At 44.0% G+C, this 21,237-nt stretch overlaps 1 protein-coding gene and 1 pseudogene across 1 annotated transcript; both read right to left on the reverse strand.

Annotated features, from left to right (window-relative positions):
- Positions 1–8,498, reverse strand: part of LOC129327048 (zinc finger protein 208-like) — a 114,371-nt pseudogene extending 105,873 nt beyond the window's left edge.
- Positions 8,499–8,586: 88 nt separating this feature from the next.
- LOC129327102 (neurotrophin receptor-interacting factor homolog) lies at positions 8,587–17,829 on the reverse strand. Its single transcript, XM_054975539.1, has 6 exons — positions 17,744–17,829; positions 14,066–14,584; positions 13,513–13,630; positions 10,332–10,414; positions 9,979–10,105; positions 8,587–8,723 (listed from the first exon to the last, which is right to left on the reverse strand). The coding sequence occupies exons 2-6, from the start codon at positions 14,171–14,173 to the stop codon at positions 8,593–8,595; spliced, it is 567 nt and encodes a 188-aa protein (XP_054831514.1). The 5' UTR covers positions 14,174–14,584; positions 17,744–17,829; the 3' UTR covers positions 8,587–8,592.
- Positions 17,830–21,237: the final 3,408 nt, after the last annotated feature.

Below are 21,237 nucleotides of genomic sequence, written 5' to 3' on the forward strand. Positions count from 1 at the left end.
ATTGAGTAGCAGGTTCTGAATTTAGCAGGTGGGAATGAGCGCAGGTTGAAATTGATCCAGTACTGATTAGAGATGGGCACAAACTGAAGTACGAACCAAAGTTTGGCACGAACTGGCCTGTTTCGTGGTTTATGAACCGGCGGTTCATCGGAGCCCATTTCTGATGAACTGCTGCAAACTTTAGGCAGTTCACTGGTTCGTCACTGCAGACAGCCTGGCACTGATCAATCAATTTCCTAGGCAATGGGGGGGATGGACTTTCTGCAGACCTCCTGCTGACCCAGAAATGACCTTCGGCTGACCCGGAAGTGACATTTTCACAAACCAAATGAGCCAGTTCATGAACTGGAGCAGATTCATGAAATGCAACGAACCATGAACCACACGGTTTGTTTTTTCCCCCGTTTGTGCCAATCTCTAGTACTGATTAACTTGCATTATTTAGGTATTTCACCAGATAATTCAGATGTTTACTTCACGTGATTTAAGGGCTAAGACATGAAATGGGTGGCTTTCAGTTTTTTGGCTCCTCAGGATTACAGCAGAGTGCACGTGTTGGTTGCGGGGGCGGGGGAGAGTATCAGTCTTGGCACTGAGCATTTTTTCTAAATTAATTTTGAGTATTTCAGCTGCATCAATTCAGAATAGCTCAAATGTGCTTGAGCAGCTCAAATTCCTGCCAGAAGTCAAACATTTTTCTAAGCTACCCAAGGAGGCAACCACTTCAAGCCATTCAGGGGAACGTTTTCAAGAGAACTGAAAGGAACATTAATTGTGGTTGTGCTTCTGCTATTTGTTTCCCAGTGTACTGCTGAAATAGGGAGTCTGTAACATACATCTTTTGTTACGCTTTCTGTGGTTGTGTGGCAACCCCTGTAAAGCCTTGTGTTGCCTTCTGCGAGATATGAACAAAACAAGATAATGTTCTGTGGCTCCTGAATGGATTTCTTACAGGAAAAGCTTTCATGAACTAGAGAGTTCAGTTCATCAGATTAATGGTGCTTTTAGAGAGGTGTGAGTGTTTGTACACACAGCGGCATAGAGAGAAATATTCTAAAGAGTGGGGCCAAAAGTCCATGATACTTTCTTCTCTCACAAGCGTGGTACTGTTCGAAGTAGCTACACCCTTTGAAATCAGTGAAATCGCAAATAGTGAAATCAGTAAAATTTAAATGGGGTAACTGCTTGGGATGGCACTGTGAATCTGTTATCCCTTAGAGTGCCATAAAATGCTCTCTCTGTTTTTGATGTAATAGACTTAACATAATGTACGATATATTTTCAGGGTGGACTTTTTTGGTATACTAGTGGTGTTTACTTTGCTGAATCTGTGATTTTTGTTTGGCACATCAAAAAAAGTTGGCCAGTCTATAGTTGCAACAGGAAAGGAGATATACTCAGAGAGGGAGGCTGTTTTTCCTGGAAAATGCAAAGTAAAGATAGTGAGGGAAAGAGCAATATTAAAACATTCTTCTGCATGAAAGGCTCATGACCATAGTCCTAATTCATCAACAAAGATTAGAAGTAGGGTTGCCAACTGGCCTGGAGAAAAATGCCCTGTCCCTTTTGAAATGAAATGAATTCCTGCCTTCAAGTCATAGCTGACTTATGGCGACCCCTGGTGAGGTTTTCATGGCAAGAGGCTAACAGAGGTGGTTTGCCATTGCCTGCCTCTGCAACCCTGGTCTTCATTGGAGGTCTCCCATCAAATTGCTAACCAAGGCTGACCCTGCTTAGCTTCTGAGATTTGATGAGATCAGGTTCTCCTGGGCTATCCAGGTCAGGCTCTGTCCCTTTTACAGAGGCTCAGTATGCAAAATGGGCAGATGAGGCTTTTCATGGTGTGGAAGTAAGGCATATCACTGGGTAAATAACATCCCATTAAGCCTCCAGGCAGTTGGCAACCCTTATCAGAAGTATAGTTGAAATATTAAACTTGTAACATTTTCCACAACTTCTAGCTGCCTCGAATATTATTATATTTACATAATACTCTGATGTATGAAACTTTTGAAGATATTGAAAAATTGTGGTCGAATGTATAACTCACATAAGCAAAAACGACCATCTATTGTTAGAAGGATCTGCTAAAATGTGAGGCAGCATTCAATAGCCTTTTCAAATTAGGTTCTTTAGTAAAAGCAGAAGAGCCCTAAAAGAGCAAAAAGAAAAGAAAAAAACCCTAAATTTCTTATCTCTTATTTCCTGCTCTGCTTTATATCTTAATTTTCCTGTTTTTTCATTATTTTTATATTCTTTTCTTTTTATAGTATGTTTTGGTATATTTACTAAACAGCAGAGATGGCGTCGGTGTGTATCATTCCAGGGAACATTTATGTTCAATGCAGAATTGGAGGCATTGTTGCATTTTTAAACTGGTCTCTGTATTTGTTATTAAAAATTAGGATCTTGAATAGAAAATATGCCGCTTCTGTTTTTAAACTATATGCAATCAGGTATCTAGTCACTGAAAACAGGCGCATGGAGAAATGCTTCAGTATTTGCTTCAATATTCCAGCCCTTGGGACTGCGCTCTCTGAGAGTCTCTACACAAGATGCCTTGGTGCATGCTCCTCTAGTGTAGGGAGATGCAGTGTTAGCTGGGAAGCTTAGTTTTAAAATACAGAGCTGGCGGAGATCACTCCTCAGAGGATTTGTTAATTTCATATTCGCCTCCCTGAAGTCTCTGTCAATTTCACCTCTCTGTCTCAGTCTTTTTAAATGACACTTTCCAGCTAATATTGCATTTCCTGACATGTGTTCTTCACATGCCAGATGTCTCATGTAGAGAGAGACTAAGTTGAAACCTTGCTTTGAACTTGAAGCAGGGAGGAAGGAGGGGGATTCAGGCTGAGCAAGCAAGCTTCAAGCACAGGGTGCTTATATAGGCTAAAACACAATGTTACACTTAAAGGGGTAAGAGAGGGAGTCAACCAAATGGCTAGAAGTTCCTTTTCATCTTGAGGTAAAATGATCCGAATGGTCCCAGGGGTGATGAACTCTCCCAAGGGGAGATCACACATCCTCTTCCCACAGAGAAGCAGCCCTCTTCCACCTTTCTGTTCTTCTTAGATGTGACAAGCCACAAAAGGACTGAGCTTTTATCCAGCTTTGATCTTGTCCGTGTGGTGAGAGACAATGGGGAGAAGTCCCAAGCAGCAGAACTAAGGTAATGCTAAACCTTAAAACATCTGCAACATCAAGGAACGCTAGCCTGTGCTAATTAAACATTGTGTAGGATAACTACCAAGTGTCAGGAAAGGGGGCTGCATTTTTTCACGTGTACCCTTGCCTCAGCCTGAATCCTTGGACAAACTGTGTGTATTCTTTTTATTCATTAATTAAACTTCCTTATATTTTGAATGTTTGGAGCCCGATTTCTGGAAAAACATGAAGCCTATTCAGTCTTGCTATCAGAAGTGTGGTAACAAGGACCAGGCAGTGGGTAAGTTGGCCATCTCTTGAGGGAGATAGCTTGAAAGGGTGAAGTTGTGATAAGATGGTCTCCATGCCAGTTTGTAAGAGTGAATTTGTGATAGATGGTCCCCATGCCAGTTTGTAGGAGTCAAACAGGAGGCACGGGAATTAGGCACAGACTTCAGATGGCACCGTAAGTTTGATGAACAACTCCATCTAGCACTAGATGCTCCCAGAGTTTCCGGTGATAGCAGGTGATATCTAGTTTTGTTTTTAGTACCTACCTGGAAGGATAAGGAGCAGTATTGTCAAGAGACTTGGATTGGCTGCGAGGTTTTCTTACCTCCCAGGGACCTCAAGGAACAAGGGCTTATGAATCTGTTCTTTCACACAGTGACATACCAGATCTAAAATTTTTAGATTCATTCATTTACTTACTTTATAGTCTGCCTTTCTCACTGATACTCAAGGCAGACTAGTTATGTCCTTACTTTTACAACAGCCCTGTGAAGTATGCCTCTGTTGTTTGCTTCCAGAATAGCAATTTGCAATGGAGAGAGAACAGTGTAAGAGTAAGGCTAGCCAACGGGCTTATTGCTGAAATGAGACTGGTAGCAAAATAACCACCAATCAAAAGTTGTTTTCACTGAGTACACTTCCTGCCTTTGGTGGAATCCATTACAGCAGAATTTGAGTCCAGTGGCATTGTAGACCTTTGTTAAGAAGTCATTTAACTGAGCTTAGAAAGAACATCCACAGAAAACAGAAAGGAACTCTGGGCCATGAAATTAATTTATAAATTGCATTTTTCATTGTTACTAGGAAAACATCAGTAAATTATGAGTGGTTGTCACTTTTTTAAAAGCTGGTGAATAATCCCTCACCTTAAGGAAAAAATGTTTTAATCACTGCAATTGAGTCGAGTAGGGGAGGGAATCTAATTTCATCATTTCCATTTCTTCAGAAGTGCATTTTCTCCCTATGATGGCTCCAGATAGCTCTATGAAGAGTTTGGGGGCTTTTCAGTTTAGAAAAGAGATGACTTGGTAGAGTTGTGATAAAGGTTTATAAAATTATGCACAGGGTAGAGAGTGGACAGAGATAACTTTTTCTCCCTCTCCCAAATTACTAGAACTTGAAGGCACATGAAGAAGTAGTTAGGCAGTAGATTCAAGGCAGACAAAAGGAAGTATTTCTTCACACTAGTGATTAAAATGTGGAACTGACTACCAGAGGATGCAGTAATAGCCACAGTGGCAGACATCTTTAAAAAGGAGTTAGACAGATTCATATGGAAGAGAGGTCTATCAGTCGGTACTAGCTAAAAGCAACCTCCATATTTAGATGTGGTCAGCCTCTGAATCCATGCCAGGAGGCAACAGCAGAGGAAGGTCTCAGCCACTATGCTCTGTTGTTGGCCCTCTAGAGTAACTGGACCTGGCATGAAAACACAGCTATAACTTTCTCCTCAGAATTTTTTTTGTGAGCCTAGATCCCCCCATATTTAGCCACATATGCTTACGCCAGAGAAATGGGCTGAAACGTAAAGAACACGACATTGCACATTTTGCACAGTAGCATCCACCAATGTAAACAACTCAAGATTCCCTTCACAATTTTCCCTCCAAAACTTCACCTCAGAGCATGGGCAGGCACAGCCTTAACAGAGAACTGCTTTCTGGTTACTGGCACTCATTCCTTGGTGCTTCTTTCTGTTGGTTATCTCCCATGCCCACCTCAGACTTATGAGTATCTCCAGCAAGACAATTCGACAGACAGGCATAATTTCACAACTCTGCATAGGTAGGAATTTAAAGCAGCTGCTGGAAGAGGAAATCCTGAGTTAAATCAACAGAATCTTTGCAGAATCTTCCCTTTGCACAAGAGCAAAGTCATGTCGGATCAGAGGTATGTCCACTTGCCATGTTTAACGGTAGTTTGAATACTACTGAATGAGGAACTTGCTTCCTGTCAGAGGAGTTGCAATAATACCAGATGAAGCAACAAGAGCTTTCAGTCTTTCCTAGCAAACTGTTATAAATCTAATTTTTCCTACAATGGTTAAACCATACCTTTCTCTACAGTGGGGATCCAAAGAGCCTTACATTGTTCTCTATTTTATCCTGAGTTAGGTCCCAGTATACCTTTTATAATTCTCTTTATTTATGTCCGCCTTTCTCACTGAGACTCAAGGCGGATTACACAGTGTAATTAGTACGGTCAATATCAAGAACACTTCCATAAACAATACCATAGAGTAAATAGATACAAGTTCACAAAGACATAGCGTTAGTAGGAGTCCAATACAACATAGTGGTGAGGTCTATGATTCCTAATTCATTAGTGGATCATCTGAGATCCCCTCCCTACAATACAGCCTTCCTATCTGAGTAAAAAACCCTCTTGAATATTTCGGTTTTGCATCATTTGCAGAAAGCAAGGAGCTGCTGTTGATTTTGCCCATGTGCAGGGTGGTACCTGCAGGACACCCTGTTCAGAAGAGCGAAGCTGCCATTGAGGAGCATAGCAAGGGTGGCAGTCCTGTAGGTATGCCAGACCAAGGCCATGAAGAGCTTTGTAAGTGATAACCAATACCCTGAACTGAATAAAAGGATCTGTCTTCAGAAAAACCCCAGCCCCACTATTTGCATGGGAAGTAATGGCTGTCTCTGATCCAGAGGAGTTAGCCATGTTAGTCTGTAGTAGCAAAATAGTCAAGAGTCCAGTAGCACCTTTAAGACTAACCAACTTTACTGTAGCATAAGCTTTCGAGAACCACAGTTCTCTTTGTCAGATGCATGGCTATCTCTGGCAGTCGTAACGTCAGAAAATAAATTAAGGCCTTTAAAACTTGGCCATTCACTTCAGGATGGTCAAGGCAGTTGCCGTGCCACAGATAAAGAGAATCAGGCTATAGTGTGGGTTATCTGTAGATTCCCCCCTCCCCAGGATATTTTCAATAAAAGGAAGAAGAGGATGTGATGGTTGTTGTGGGTTTTCCGGGCTGTATTGCCGTGGTCTTGGCATTGTAGTTCCTGACGTTTCGCCAGCAGCTGTGGCTGGCATCTTCAGAGGTTTTATTGTGATGTTTTATTTTCTGGAAAGAGGTGTCTTTGCTTGCAGAATCCGCCCTGCTCCTTGGTCTTCATGGAAAGGATCAGAGGGGATATGATGGAGTTTCCTTCTGAGTATCAGAGCATAGGAAGGGCCAAGAATTGGGGGTGGGGGGGACTGCACAGATTGGGACTCTCCCAGGCACTGCATCCTCTATGGTATTGCTACAGTTCCATCATCCCCCATATGGCTGTTCTTCCCAGGTTAGTCAACGGATCAATAAAGTTGGTTAGTCTTAAAAGTGCTACTGGACTTTTTACTATTTTGCAACTACAGACTAACACGGCTAACTCCTGGATCTATGATCTATGTCTGACTCATTGCCTTTCTTGTACACCTGGCAGCAATTCTCAGTTCCACTTCACATCAGAGAAGCCTCTCTCTGCTAATAACTGTCAAGGGAATTACTTTTCTCCTCTCACTGATATTAACTACTGATCAATCCATAGAATATATTATGACACTAGATTGGGTTGTCTGCCAAGACTTTTCAAAGTGTGTCCTAATGTCAAGCTTTGGTATTTTGGGACTAATTTCAATGCAGCAGTTAATGTAGTTCATTTCCTGATTTTCAGGTTGCATTTTCCCCCACCATATTCATGCCAGGTTTCTCTTTCTTTCAAACAGGAGATACAAAAGAGATTGTTTAGTATAACAATATACTGAGGATAAAGGAGGGAAAATACTCACATAAAGGGAGGAATTATTCCGGTCCTTTCCATGGTAGATGGTTTTCATGAACTTTATTTATTTACAAAATTTATATCCCACCTTTCTGCCCTCATAAGGGCAACCAAGGTGGTTAACAGATTAAAAACATACATAATAAAATCATATTAAAACATTTTAAAACAACATTAAAACCAGAGCTAAAATACACAGTCAAAAATTCCTCTGATTACACACACACACACAAACAAACAAACCAGCTTTGAAGCTATTTGGAAGTCATAAGAAATACTGCAGTGGAAAAGCCAAGGTCATTCACCTTCACAAATACAGAAAGCCAGATATTAGCCTAAAAATCAGAGCCATGAAGTTCATTTGTAAAAGCAGGACCCCTCTAGATTGCTTTAAGGTGGCAGGAACAACCCCCTCATTCAAAAAGGCATCTAAAGCTGAGCCCAATTTCTTTGCTAGAGTTTGTCCCTTTTGTGGATTTTTTGATGTGTAGTGAGGTGCTCCTTTTGAATGAAGCTCTTTCCACATTCAGTGCATTTATATGGTTTCTCTGTAGTGTGGATTCTTTGATGGGAAGTAAGGTTTGAGCTGCTCTGGAAGTTCTTTCCACACTCTGAGCATTTATATGGTTTCTCCCCAGTGTGAATTCTTTGATGGTAAGTAAATCCGCAGCTATGACTGAAGCTTTTCCCACACTCCGAACATTTATATGGTTTCTCTCCACTATGGATTTTTTGATGGGTAGTGAGGTTCTGTTTCTGACTAAAGGTTTTTCCACATTCTGGGCATTTATAGGGTTTCTCCCCTGTGTGAATTCTTTGATGGGAAGCAAGGTCTGACCTGCTCCGGAAACTCTTTCCACACTCATAGCACTGTTATGGTTTCTCCCCACTGTGGATTCTTTGATGAAAAGAATGGTGCTCTTTTTGACTAAAGTTCTTTCCAAGTTCATTGCATTTATAAAGTTTCTCTGCATTGTGGCTTCTTTGATGGGAGGTAAGATGTGAGCTGCTCTGGAAGCTCTTTCCACATGCTAAGCATTTATATGGTTTTTCCCCAGTGTGAATTCTTTTATGGTAAGTTAAGTGTGAACTCCAACAGAAACTCTTTCCGCATTCTGAACATTTATATGGTTTCTCACCAGTGTGGAGTCTTTGATGGGAAGTGAGGCCAGAGCTCTGACTGAAACTCTTTCCACACTCAGAGCATTTGTATGGTTTTTCGCCTATGTCCAATCCGCAGGGTAAAATAAGGCTGTTGCTTAAACTCCAGCTCTCCTGACACATTGGCAATATCAGCACATTGTTTATTCTTTGATGCACATCAAGGCTTGATATATCAATGGCGATTTTTGTGCATACAGGGAACTTATTCCCTTCTTTATCTCTGTGACTTTTTTTGAATGAGAATTCCATGAAAATCAGAACATTCTGACATAATGAATTCCTCTCTCCCTTGATGTTTAACTTCGCTTTTTCTGTGCAGCTCTTTCCCTTCCTTCTTCCCGTTCTCTGTTGGAATAAAGAGAAAAACTAAACGAGGGAGAAACTGAGGTTTCCATCAGTGAACATACCTATTTCTGGCCTTTCAGCTTCCCAAGCAAAATACAAACATCACTTCTTTTTCTGACAGCATCTATGTCAACTATACTATACAGCGCGGCTACTGTTTCCTCACACAAAGAGATTCACTAGGATCTACTGTGTGCACAAACAGACCTCCTAAATCTAGTCGACCTCCAGGTTTTCAGGGTGAGATTCACACTCATGTCCTGTTTGAGGATCTCAAATAGAAAGACTGGAAAAGATCCTTTTCTGCTGGAGAATGTGGATAGTTCTTGTACACAATGCAGGCTTAGAGGATTTCCTGGCAAATTCGTATGTTAATTTGTTTCATATGGGCTGGTATTACTGACATTCGCCCCCATGCTGTTCACAAATGGTATCCCCCGCTCCCCATTATAAGCCCACTTTGAGGGCTGAAAGTTCCCCACTGTATCCCCGAGGTTCTCCTCTGAGAAGACTCTTAAATGTCAATTGGGAGAGCACTTAGCTACACTGTACCAGGAGAACCCATCACCTGATATATGGAAAGAAGGAACCTGCCACACAATTGAGTAGCTACCTGACCACTTCTCTCCCTCTTCAGTGGCCTGAAGGAAGGAAGATCACCTTTGAGAACATAAAATTCTTATCTGAAGGGGGGAAAACCAAACACAGACAATTTTTAGCACGGCTGACAACATGAAATATGCAGGGATTCAAGACTGCCCCCGAAGTGGGAAAGAAGGGAAGGAAACTTCTCCCTGAACATTAAATATGCAGTAGGGATTAATGTTGTGAATGGGGAGTGACAAATTTCTGCCAGAATGTGGCCTCTCCTTCCTCAGTATGCTTTGAAATTACCCCGGACAAAGGGGAAGAGTGGACAGGGTATTTCTCAGACACGGAACAGGGTAAAGAAACCCCAAGCACTCCAAGGGCAATCTGGGGAACCTTCATCCAAGCCTGAAGGCGCCTACTGAAGCTTCCATGAAGAACTTCCAGATAACAGCTCCATGTTCTTATGTCGACGCTATAATCTTGCTAACCCAGAAGAGTGGAAATGTCACTCTTTGGGACACATTACGAACATCTATAAATTTTCCAACTGAAAGGTTGGTCTGTTGAATCAGTCCTTAAGGACCACCCTACAATGCATTGATATCAACCCAAACCAGCAGAAATTCCTGCATTCAGTATTTGTCAGGCAAAGAGAGAGGCATACCCAGAGAGGCCAGATTCCTCCAGTTCTCCACCATGACATCCTTGTGCAAAATCTTTTGGCCTGGATCCAGCAAAGCCCACTCCTCCTCTGAGAAGTACACAGCCACGTCATTGAAGGTCACCAGACCCTGAAAGGAGGAGGAAACATTTTTTTCTTACAGCAAATGAATGGCTAATCAGAGAGGGAAGGTGAGGTTGATGGGACTTCTACCACAGGATCCAAAGCTCCTTCAATAGTGTGCAAAGGCTTCCTGATATTGGGGGAGAGGTTTGAATGAAACAAAGGGAAAGATTCCTTCAGCTGCAGAGACAGGGGCTCCTTGGGAGTTCCCTTAAGGTTCCTTCCTTCCTTACCTCATCTGGTAGCACAGACGATGGTTCCGGTCTACCACAAAGAGGGAGAGGCCCAGAACAACCCAGCAGTCTCCTTCCACTACCTGTCAGAGAAAGAAAAGAGGGTGGAAGATATTTAGGCTACTGCTGATTGCCTCGGTTGAATCCAGTGGCTGGTTCTCACCTTTAAAGCCCTATCAGTTTCTCCCATGCACCTTTATTTTTAAAGTATTTATTTAATTTTTTTGAATAATACATTAACAAATAAAACATTAATACATTAATAAATAAAACATTAACATATAAACAAGCTATTCAACATTCATCCAGATATAATTAACCATTCAAAATCTTGGTACTAGGTAGTGAGGAGGCTTAACTAGTCCCTTCGTTTTATAGTTAAATTACAAATTGAGCAACACATCAACATAATCTTTAGGTTTAACCAACTTTTAAACATATTCATCTGTTGTCAAAAATTCCAAAGTCAGATTCCAGAGCTCAATGAATTTTGACTCATATTCTGGTTGTTCAGACTGTTTAATATAGTCCATTAATTTTGCCAGGGTAAACTAGTTCCAGACTCTCAATAGCCATTTTGAAATGGTAGGTCTCTGTTTGCTCTTCCATGCCGCATGCTGATTTACCTGCTGCCAATAATTGAGCTATCAAAGATTTCCTTACATTTGGGATCAGGATGTCATGCCAATCGTTTAGCAAAATTACTTCTGGCTGGAGGGGCAGTTTATAGGTTGTCATTAATTTAATATAAACAAGTACTTCTTGCCAAAATTGCTTAACGTGGATACAGTTCCACCAGCAGTGTAGGTATGTCCCCCTAATCCCACAGCCTTTCCAACACAGGGGTGAGATAGAGTGGTTCACATGTTGCAGCTTAGAGGGGGTTAAGTACCAATGCATCATGAGCTTTATTGATTGCATCTTAATTGTCACTATTTTGGTATTAAATATATGGGTCCTCCAGATTCTTTGCCATTTATCCTCTGTAGTATCGATATCGCAGTCTTTGTTCTGTGCCCTTTGGTAGGGTAATACTTTATACTTAGTATTTGCTGACAGTAATTTATAAAGTGTAGAAATAAAACCCTTTACATTACTATTGCCTCTTTTGATCATAGTTTCAAAATCTGTTAAGGGCTCAGCTAGAGCCTTTTTGACACTGTCACTTTCTAACAGGTGCTTTATTTGCAAATGCACCTTTATTTCCCATGCACCTTGATATTCCTTGAGGCCAGACAGCTTCTGTCCCAAGGAGAAACCTTCCCCCTCTCTGCTAAGCCATTTTCGAGACAGATTTGGGTTTATTTTGAATGAACTGGTTCTTTTTCTTCCAGTCTTTACCTCCGTATGTCTAAGCATTTCCACCTGTTTGTTTCTAGACTACCTTTCTAATAACAATTCCAAAGTCAAAAAAACCCAACAGTGAAAAAAAATGTGAAAAGTGATGCTAAGTCAGCAATAGATAAAACAGTACCAGCAGTCCAAATCACAAACAAGAGGCGCAAACAGGGCCAGCACGCCCATTGAGGCCAGGTAGGCGGTGGCCTCAGATGTGGGGTGCTGGAGGGAGCGCCGGAGGAGGCGCGGGGGGCGGGAGCACGCACCACAGAGCTGCAGCCTCCTAGCCCTCCTGCCCCCTGCTGCTGCCGCTGCCACCAGCACATGCCCCCGGCCGGGCGCAGGCACTGCGGGCAGGCATCTGCGGCGGTGCAGGCAACCGAGCAGGAGAGCTTGGAGGCCACCCGCGCACCATCAGAGCCGCCTGCCACAGCAATTGGGCTGGCGGCAGCAGCAGTGCACGCTCGCACTCCCGTGATGATGTCACGCATGACATCATCACACAGGGCAGAGCGCAAGCACGCTTGCGCATGGGGGGGGTGCCCGGCTGGCCAGCCACGAGCACCAGAAACCTTTGCACCACCCCTGGGTGCAAAAACTGCCAGAACACATCCCAAACAGCTTTCCAAATAGATTTTCAGTCCTTCATGAGTTCTAGAACCCAGAAGCAGTTTTACACACACACACAGACACAAACTCGCAAGGGAGAAAATTATCTGACACTCTAGTGGAAAGGATATTTCTGGAGCCACCACCTGAAAAGCCCTGCTGATTGTTGAGATCTTGTAGTGGAAGGCTTGAGGAAATGTTGACACAGTGCATATAGCAGCAGCAAACTTCATACTAGGAATAATTAAGAAAGGGAGTGAAAATAAAACAGCCAGTATTATATTGTAGCTGTATAAAGTTATGGTGCAGTCTCACGGGGAATGCTGTGCAGTTCTGGTCACCATAACTCAAAAAGGACATTGCTGGAAGTAGTACAGAAGAGGACAACTAAGATGATTAAGGGAGCTGCAGCAGCCTTTCTATGAGGAAAGGCTGAAGACCCTTTGGTTTTAGAAAAGAGATGGATAAGGAGGAACATAATAGAGGTTTATAAAATTATGCATGGGGTAGAGAAGATGGACAGAGGGCGCTCCCATAATACTAGAACTCAGGGCATACAAAGAAGTTGATAGGCAATAGGTTTAGGACAAACAAAAGGAAATAGTTCTTTACTCAATGAGAAATTAAACTGGAAATCACTGTCGAAGGACATAATGGAGGCCTTGAGCATAGACAGCTATGGAAGGAGTTAGACAGATGTTGTTGTTGTCGTTGTTGTTGTTATTAGTATGGAAATTGGTCCCGAGTACAGAAAGTAATAATAGTACTTGTACAATGTTTCTGAGAGCTTAAAGTACTTCCCTATGCATTTTATTTTTTCGCTTCTTGAACAGAAACACTTTCTCTCCACACTGAACCTTGGCTTCAAAAGCTTCTGCTTTCAATCTACAAAGCCTTAAACTTTTAACAAGAAACACCTTTTGAACCAATGAAGAGGCCATACATTGAATTTGACCGTCAGCCCATTAAAGTCAGTACTGTCTACTCTGACTGGCAGTGGTTTTCCAGGGCCTCAGGTCTTTCACATCCTTGAGCCTTTTAATAGGAGAAGGCAGGGACTGAACCGGGGACTTTTCGGCATGAAAAGCAGATTCTCTACCACTCAGCCACAGCCTCTTCTGTGCTGTAGCCAAGAAGCAGTGTGGAGAGAGAATGATGCTGTTCAAGGAGCAGAATCACTGCTGTGTGGAAAGACCACAAGGTTACTTCAGCGACCTGCCTCAAGAATCCTTACCCAGATTGGTAGCCCCTCCTTCAAGCTCTTGTGTGATCCCCCTGAGGAGTAATCTCTGCCTGGGATCTGATGGACAGTCCTCTCCCTTGGGGAAATCGGCAGCCCCTTCTGATGGACCCTGAAACAGCAGATGAAGAGTGGGGAGGGGGATCAGGTAACAAACAGAAGAGCCAGTTTGGTGAAGTGGTTAAGAGCGCGGGACTCTAATCTGGAGAGCCGACTTTGATTCCCCACTCCTCTGCTTGAAGCCAGCTGGGTGACCTTGGGTCAGTCACAGCGTCTAGGAGCTCTCTCAGCCCCACCCACCTCACAGGGTGATTGTTGTTGTGGGGATAATAATGACATACGTTGTAAACTGCTCTGAGTGCTTATTAAGTGGTCCTGAAGGGCGGTATATAAATTGAATGTAATTATTATAGTTGGGAGGGGGGTCAGCAGAAAATATTTCTTGGCTGTTTTCCAGAGAAACTTTAGCACTTGAAAGGGGGGCAGTTTTAGGTTAGTCTGTAGTTCTCTTCTGCTATTTGGAGGCCACAGGATGAAACCCCCTCACCTGCTGCTCCTGCTTTTTCTCCTCTGCCTGGCTCAGGAGGAAGCCTTCTGCCAGGGCCACCGCCTGGGAGCTGGTCTCTGGCCCGCATTCCCGGACCCAGCTCTCCATCTCTGGGGGCAGGACAGCCAGGAACTGCTCCAGAACCACCAGGTCCAGGATCTCCTTCTTGCTGTGCCTTTCTGGCTTCAGCCACTGGTGGCAAAGATGGTGGAGTTGGCTGTAAACCTCACGGGGCCCCTTAATCTCCTGGTAGAGAAAGTGCCTGAAGCACTGGCACTCTGTATCTGAGCTGGATGTGTCCCCACTCAAGGTATTTGGGGCAGATCTTTCCCAGAATTCTTCATCCCTCCCAGCATGGATGCTATGAAGTTCTTCTGTTTCTGGGCCCGCTGAGCCTTGCGTTTCAATGCTTGCCCCGTTCTTCTGGTCAGCTTCCAACCAAGCCAATGGATCGCCTTAATCTGTGGCAAATTCCTCTCCGAAGGCCAGAAATGGCAAAGTAGGTGGCATTCCTTAGTCCTGCAAAGGCAACAAGGTATTTTGTGAGGAAATGTGACACTCCCCAGTCAGGAGAGGAAAAATGAACCAACAAATGAAGCTACCTTACACCAACTCAGACCCTTGGTCCATCAAGGCCAATATTTTCTACTCAGACTGGCAGCAGCTCTCCAGGGTCACAGGTAGAGGTCTTTTACACCACCTGTGCCTTAGAAAGACATGGGACCAAGCAGGGTTTGCCACAAATGGGACATCCCTTCTAGGGATCTCCCCTTCCCCACAATACACCCTCCTTTCCTCTTTCCCCCTTCAGGCCTGGAAGCTGGTAAGGGCCTTACTGGCTGCCACCATTTTGTTTCTCAGTCTTTACTGGTGAGGGCTCAGAGTGCTTTTCCTGCACCTATACAACTCCCTTTTCAACCAGGCTGTGCTCTGATGTCTGACCAAATTTGAGACAGGAAGGTCTCAGGCAGAGCAGCAGGACAAAGGATCACCTTCCTCCAGAATCTTCCAGGAATAAATTCCCTCCTGGCTTCCCTGGGCAGGCCTTATATGCTCTGCCTATGCCCTGCCTCCTTAACAGTGATTGGCTTCTGCTTTTCCCTCTGTTTTTCCACAGCCCAATCATAAAGCTCAGAGGGTGCTTAGGAAATGTAGGCTTGCTGGAAAATTTAGAGAGTCTTCCCAGAGGCTTGTAGGCTGCTCCGCCTCAGGTCTAGGATCATGACCACCTATTCCTTGATCCCTTTTAATGAGAGATGTTGGGTATTGAACCTGGGACCGTCTGCATGCCAAATGGATGTTCTGCCACTGGGCCTCAGGCCCACCTTATGGTGCACGAAGGCTCCCTTATTATATTTCTGTTCCTCCTCTTCAGAGTCCTGCTTGAGGCAGCTTACAATTTAAAAACCACAATATTAAAACACAAGCCATTAAAACAAGCCTACAGGCATCATAACTCCTTCTGCATGGATTTGTCTACTCCCCTCCGAAACCATCTAATGATATCACCTCATTCTGAGGTAATGCACTCCCTAAACTGAGGGCCAAGCTACAAGTGACACTTGAACGGCAAGTGGATTGAGTGGAGCGCAAGTGAACAGGGAGAAATACACTTGCCGTTCAAGTGTCATTCGTCACTTGTAGCTTCACCCTGAGAGTCTAGCAAGTGACATTTGCTTGCTGGTGGGGGGAATCTGTCTTTAATCACCCATGCACCAACTGCATCAGATGTTAAGGGAGAAAGAGGAAACCATTTTGCTCCACATTCCCTCTGCATATAGTTTTATCTCTCTCCTCCTCATTTCCTTCCTTGGTTAGGTTTTTTTCCTGAGGAGCAGCAGCCTTCTCTCATGGGGCAGATGCCTGTGATCATTTGGGTTGTCCTTTTTGTAAGAATGTAAATTTTCTAGGAAGTTTGAAGCCATGGGGGCAGGGATAAAAAGCTTTTCCTGTTTTGTTTGGGGGGGGGGATTGAAATACTTTTAACACTTCAATGATTTAATAATGTTCAATCCAATAGTCTTAACAGAGAAGAGGGAAACAGAAAAACAGATAGGAACTTGGAGAAGAATGTTGTTCTACATCTATCTTATATAATAATAGCTAAGTGGCCCTGATCTTTGGATACTTAAATCTGGAGACTGGAGCCATGAATGGAAAAGACATATATCCCTACATAACTGAAAAATGACACCGGTTTGCAGAAAAAATTGAAATTAAAAAAATATATGGGGTGGTAAAAAAAACCCACAATGATAAAAGGAGTGCCTGTAGCTTTAACCAGATGCCCTCAGTAGCTGTTGCTAGGCAGCCATAACAGTTTGGCCAGTATTCCAGGTTTGGTTTCTGCCAGTAAAAGGCAGGGGAAAGGGGCAGGGCCCTTTCCAGGGCTGCTTTGGCCTTTGAGAGACAATTCATTGGGGCCAGGCCCAGAAGCAACTGCCAGGCAACTTGCTACCACATGACTTGTATGCCTCTCCCAGGCCTGGCTGCTCACTACTGCTCAACAGCAGCCCCACCCCTCCATCCCATGTAGTATAGTAGTGAGAATTTCAGGGTAGGATGTGGGAAGCCCAGGTTCAAATCAGCACAATGAAGTGGAAAATCACTGCATGACTTTGGACCAGTCACACTCTCAGCCTAACCTGCCTCACAGGGTTGTTGTGAGGACAATATGGAGGCAACGAGAATGATATGTTGCTTTAGGTCCCCATTTGCAGGAAGGCAGTGTATTAATGAAATAAATTAATAAATATAGATGAAGATAGGGGGCAGATAAAAGGCAAGTTGTTTAGTCAGTATGAAGGAGAGAAGAATGTATGGAAAGTGGAGAGGCTATTAGGGCTGCCAGGAGAAAGGAAAGAGGAAATAGCAAGGGGAAGGGGATACAGGGAAAAATGAAATACCCCCACAAGTCCTTGGAGGTTCCCCACCATGCAACTGGGCCAGAGTCAGTATCATGTTCATGTAACTAGGCCATAGGGGAGATGCTGATAAGGCGGAAAGGTGAAGACAGGGGAGCTGGCAAAGGTGGGTGGGAAGAAGGGAAGGAAGCAGGAAAAAGGAGAGGCTGTGGGGGCAGGGAAGGGGGAAAGGGCATGTGTGAGAGAGGAAAATTAGATGCCCACCAGAAATCATTGCAGGTCTGCACTTACATTGTTGAAAAGTCGCAGATTCTCTGGCATTATTGTGATACAGGGCCGTCTCTGCAGTAGCACCCCAGAAGCAGACAACCCCCACCCCCCCCCCCCACACACACATCTATACCCTCCCACTGAGCCTCTTATACTTTTTGCACCAGGACAAAACTTTCCTATTTGCACCCAGATTCGTTGATAATGTGCATTTAAACGGTTATTTGGAGCGAAGGGTGCTTTTTTTTTTTTTTAGTGAGAGTCTAGAGGTTTTTCCAGGCATTGTGTTACTGGAGTTTCGTCAGCCCTGTGGGAACTGGAGGTGGAGAAGATGGGGACAGAAACGTTTACAAGGAATCAGTGGGGAACTGGGAGTTCTGTCCGGCGCGGCCATCACCTGCAGACTCCGGGTGGTTCGTGACCGAATCAGACAGCGCTGGTTCTCTGCACGATCCCATCCCTTCCCCGGGGAAAAGGCGCCTCGCTTGGGGCTCCCCCTGCCCTTGCATTTCCCCCCTTGCCCTGCCATACGCGCCCAACTCACCAGCCCAGCCCGGGACGGAGGAGTGGACGCTGCACTTGCGGGGGCAGAAAAAGACCCATTTCCCAGGGGCGGGGGATCGAAGGAAAAAGGCTCCGGGCCGGAAGAAATCTCTAGGAAGCTGTTCCGTTAACCCTTGGACGGACTCGCACCCAGCCGCGCCGAGAGCCCGGCGCAGACGCGGGAAGCGGCTTGGCTGCTCTTGGCGCCGGCGCGCCTCTCGCGTTCTCTGTTCCAGACGGATGCTGGTATTGTTGTTGTTCTAAATAATACTGGAAGAGAAACTCTCTGCGGGGAGCCTCGGAGGGTTAAATCGGCCGACAGAGAGCTGCTTTTGCACTGCCCTGTCCCACTGGATCCTCCACTCTGAGAAACGGGCTTTGCGTTCGGTTTGGGAGGAGCTGGATCTTTATTCCAGCTACCGTCCCATTCTGTGTGTGTGTGAGTGAGAGAGGTGGGGCACTGAGGGGAGTCGGTAGGGTCGTCAACCACCTGCTGCCCATTGACACACCTTAAAACCTCTGTTAGAGAGAGGCAAGACATTTTGGTCCCATCCAGGTTGCTGGCAACCCTAGAAGGGGGCTGGTTTCTCGAGTGAAGCCAATTGGGTTAGAAAGAAAATAAATGCTGCTGGAGAAAAAGATGACCCCCCGCCTCCACACTCGCTACCGCCAAGCCCAGAAGGGGCTCTTTGGAACTGGAATGGATGCGTCTCTCTGCATTAAATGTCCTGCATTGTGCAGGGGGTGGACTAGATGACCCTTGGGGTTCCTTCCACTTCTGTTTTTCTGTGTTTCTCTGGATCTCTCCTAGCTGGTTCCAGTCCAATTTTTACCCCTACCAGGGACTCCTACTAGGATTTTGCTTTCAGAGGCATTAATGTTGGCAAAGGAGCCTTGACTGAAACTAAAGCGGAAACCCACAGCTAAGGGACTGAAACCAATCTGTCAATCAAATATTAATGCAAGTTTAGTATAAATGTCATGTAAAGTGCCAAGGTGCTAGTGAACTATCTTATATAAATAAATAGCTACAATCTTACATTAATAAACTCAATCAAAATGTCTAAATTCCACAATAAATAGATACAATCTTATAGAATAAATAGACTATTAAAATATCTACATTCCACAGATTATTAGTAAAAAAATAGAAATAGTAAATTGGCCAGAGAAGTAAAATTACTCTATTGCAATCGATATGAGTCCAAGTGCACGTCAGAGAATCCTCTATACGTTCTTTCTTTCTCTCTCTCCTTGTAGGTGCGTTGAAGAAGAAGTGTTCCTGGAGGAGACACCCAAACCAACAGGTAAGTATCCACAGCTAATGTTATAATCTCTCAATATGTTTTCTTTTGCAGGTGGAGTCGAAATCAAAGTGGAAAAAATCCCCATGGACTCGATAAGGGGTCGGCTATTTTTATGCTTGTTTCCTATACAAAACTCCCTCAGGAGCCATAAGACCAAACACTTGGATTCTCCCATGCGTCAGTAAAAGCCATGTGGAAAGGAGCATTGGCAGGAACAGTTTCGTTTGCACTTTCCTCTGCCGGGCACTATTTTGCAGGAACCATGCACTCCAGTCCTCCTGGAACACTGGGGGGTAGGCACTGAACCACTCCAAATCCTCAGAAATCAGTAAAAGGGCAAAACTCTCTTCTTCAAGAAAGTATGGCCTAGCTCAGTAGCTCCCAGTGCAGATCCTTTGGCCTACAAGCTTCAGACAGGGCCCCGTGCAGTTGAGGCCAAAGGCAAGATGTGGAGAAATATCCTCCACCCTACAATTTGCCCCAATACCTCAATAACTGGGACTACACCCCTGCACATGCTCCAGAGATTTTTCTGCGGGTAAAAAGGTGGTAGAAGAAAAACTACAGGAGAGGGAGCATTTCTTTGTCCAGGGCACTGAGCACTCTTATTTTATTTATGTCATTTATAGTCTGCCTTTCTCACTGAGTCTCAAGGCGGATTATACAGTGTGAGCCAGTACAATCAATGTCAAAGACATTTCAATATACAAGTAACGGGTATATACATGCAATCTGCAAGATCTAAAGAAAAAGAAAGAGGGAAAGGAAAGAAAGATTTAAAGATTTAACTGTGTTGAAACAGAGCATAAGCAAATTCTATGAATGATGTTTTAAACAACAGGAGCTACCCAGTAGGATCATCCTTATCTAACACCTTGGTGAGATTGTTCCACTTGAGCAGGGCAGAGTGGAGGGACACTGATGCAAGAGTGTATATCTTCCTGGGGGAGATCAGGAAAAGAAATGCTGGCCCACAGGAGGGTGGGAAGAGAGACCGGAAAGGATCTAAATAGTTCATCCAGGAAACCCTGGAATTGTCCAGCCACCAGCCACTCGATCACCTTGCTCAAGAATGGAACATTTGAGACCAGCCAAGAATTATTCAAATCTCCTTATTATTTATACGGGCTTATTTATACGGGATGTGCCACAGTCTGTTTCAAAGCTGGAGCAACTGCCCCTGTCTCCGGGGTGCATTAACTATCCCTCAGACCCAGTCATCAAACCCCAGTTTTGTTAATGTTATTTATGGTCCACCTTTCTCACTGAGACTCAAGGTGGCTTACATAGGGTAAGTCAATATGATCTATGGCTGTGACCACAATGCAACAGGGTATTGGATAGCAGAAAATGTGCAAAGAAGCAGAAATCTGATGTGGAGGTAAAACAACACTGAAACAAAGCATCAGCAGGCAGAAATAGGATAAAAAATTAAACCATACTTAAGTAGATTTACATCGCAATCGTCATTCAAGCAGATGGTAGACCTCAAACCTCTGAGAATCCTGTCCACATCCTCAGACTGAATAAACTGAAAAGGATGCCAAACAACCAAACTTTTTATTTATTTATTTATTTAAAACATTTGTTAGACGCCTTTCTACCAGGCGGGAACTCAAGGAGGCTTACAATATAGTTGGTACTTGGGTACCATCTGACCCTGTTACCGTTGATATAGAGTCCAAGTCATGTGGGAGATTTTATCTGCAAAGTACAGAGCAAAATATTCACAGTGGGTGACAGAGCCGTCCACCTGGAAAGGGAAAGTGTTGTTTCTTGGCTGCCATCACAACCACAGAGTAAACTCTAAAATGAGTATTCACCAATGACTTTCAGATTAACAATGAGCCCTAAAAAACTTTTCTACAACAGCACACTGCCACAATAAAATTCTTGCCTCAGATTTTATCTTTGGAAAGGGGAAATGCCTAGAAAAGCCCTTCCTGGTGTAACCTGCATGAGCAAATTGGTTGCATGGGAGCTTTTTGTTACTGTACTAGTGGTCGATGATGCTGTCTGAGTGCATCATTGAAAAACATTTGCAATCCAACCTGAGTCTCAGCAAGAAAGGAGGGCTATAAATAAATACATCAATATCACAATGCATTTTTAGTTTTAAAACCTATTGCCCTAAGCTGTGATTCTGCTTCCTGCGTTGGAAGCATGGTATCTGACTCATCAGTCTAAA

This window comes from Eublepharis macularius, chromosome 4 (genome assembly GCF_028583425.1).
Source record: "Eublepharis macularius isolate TG4126 chromosome 4, MPM_Emac_v1.0, whole genome shotgun sequence".
NCBI lineage: Eukaryota > Metazoa > Chordata > Lepidosauria > Squamata > Eublepharidae > Eublepharis > Eublepharis macularius.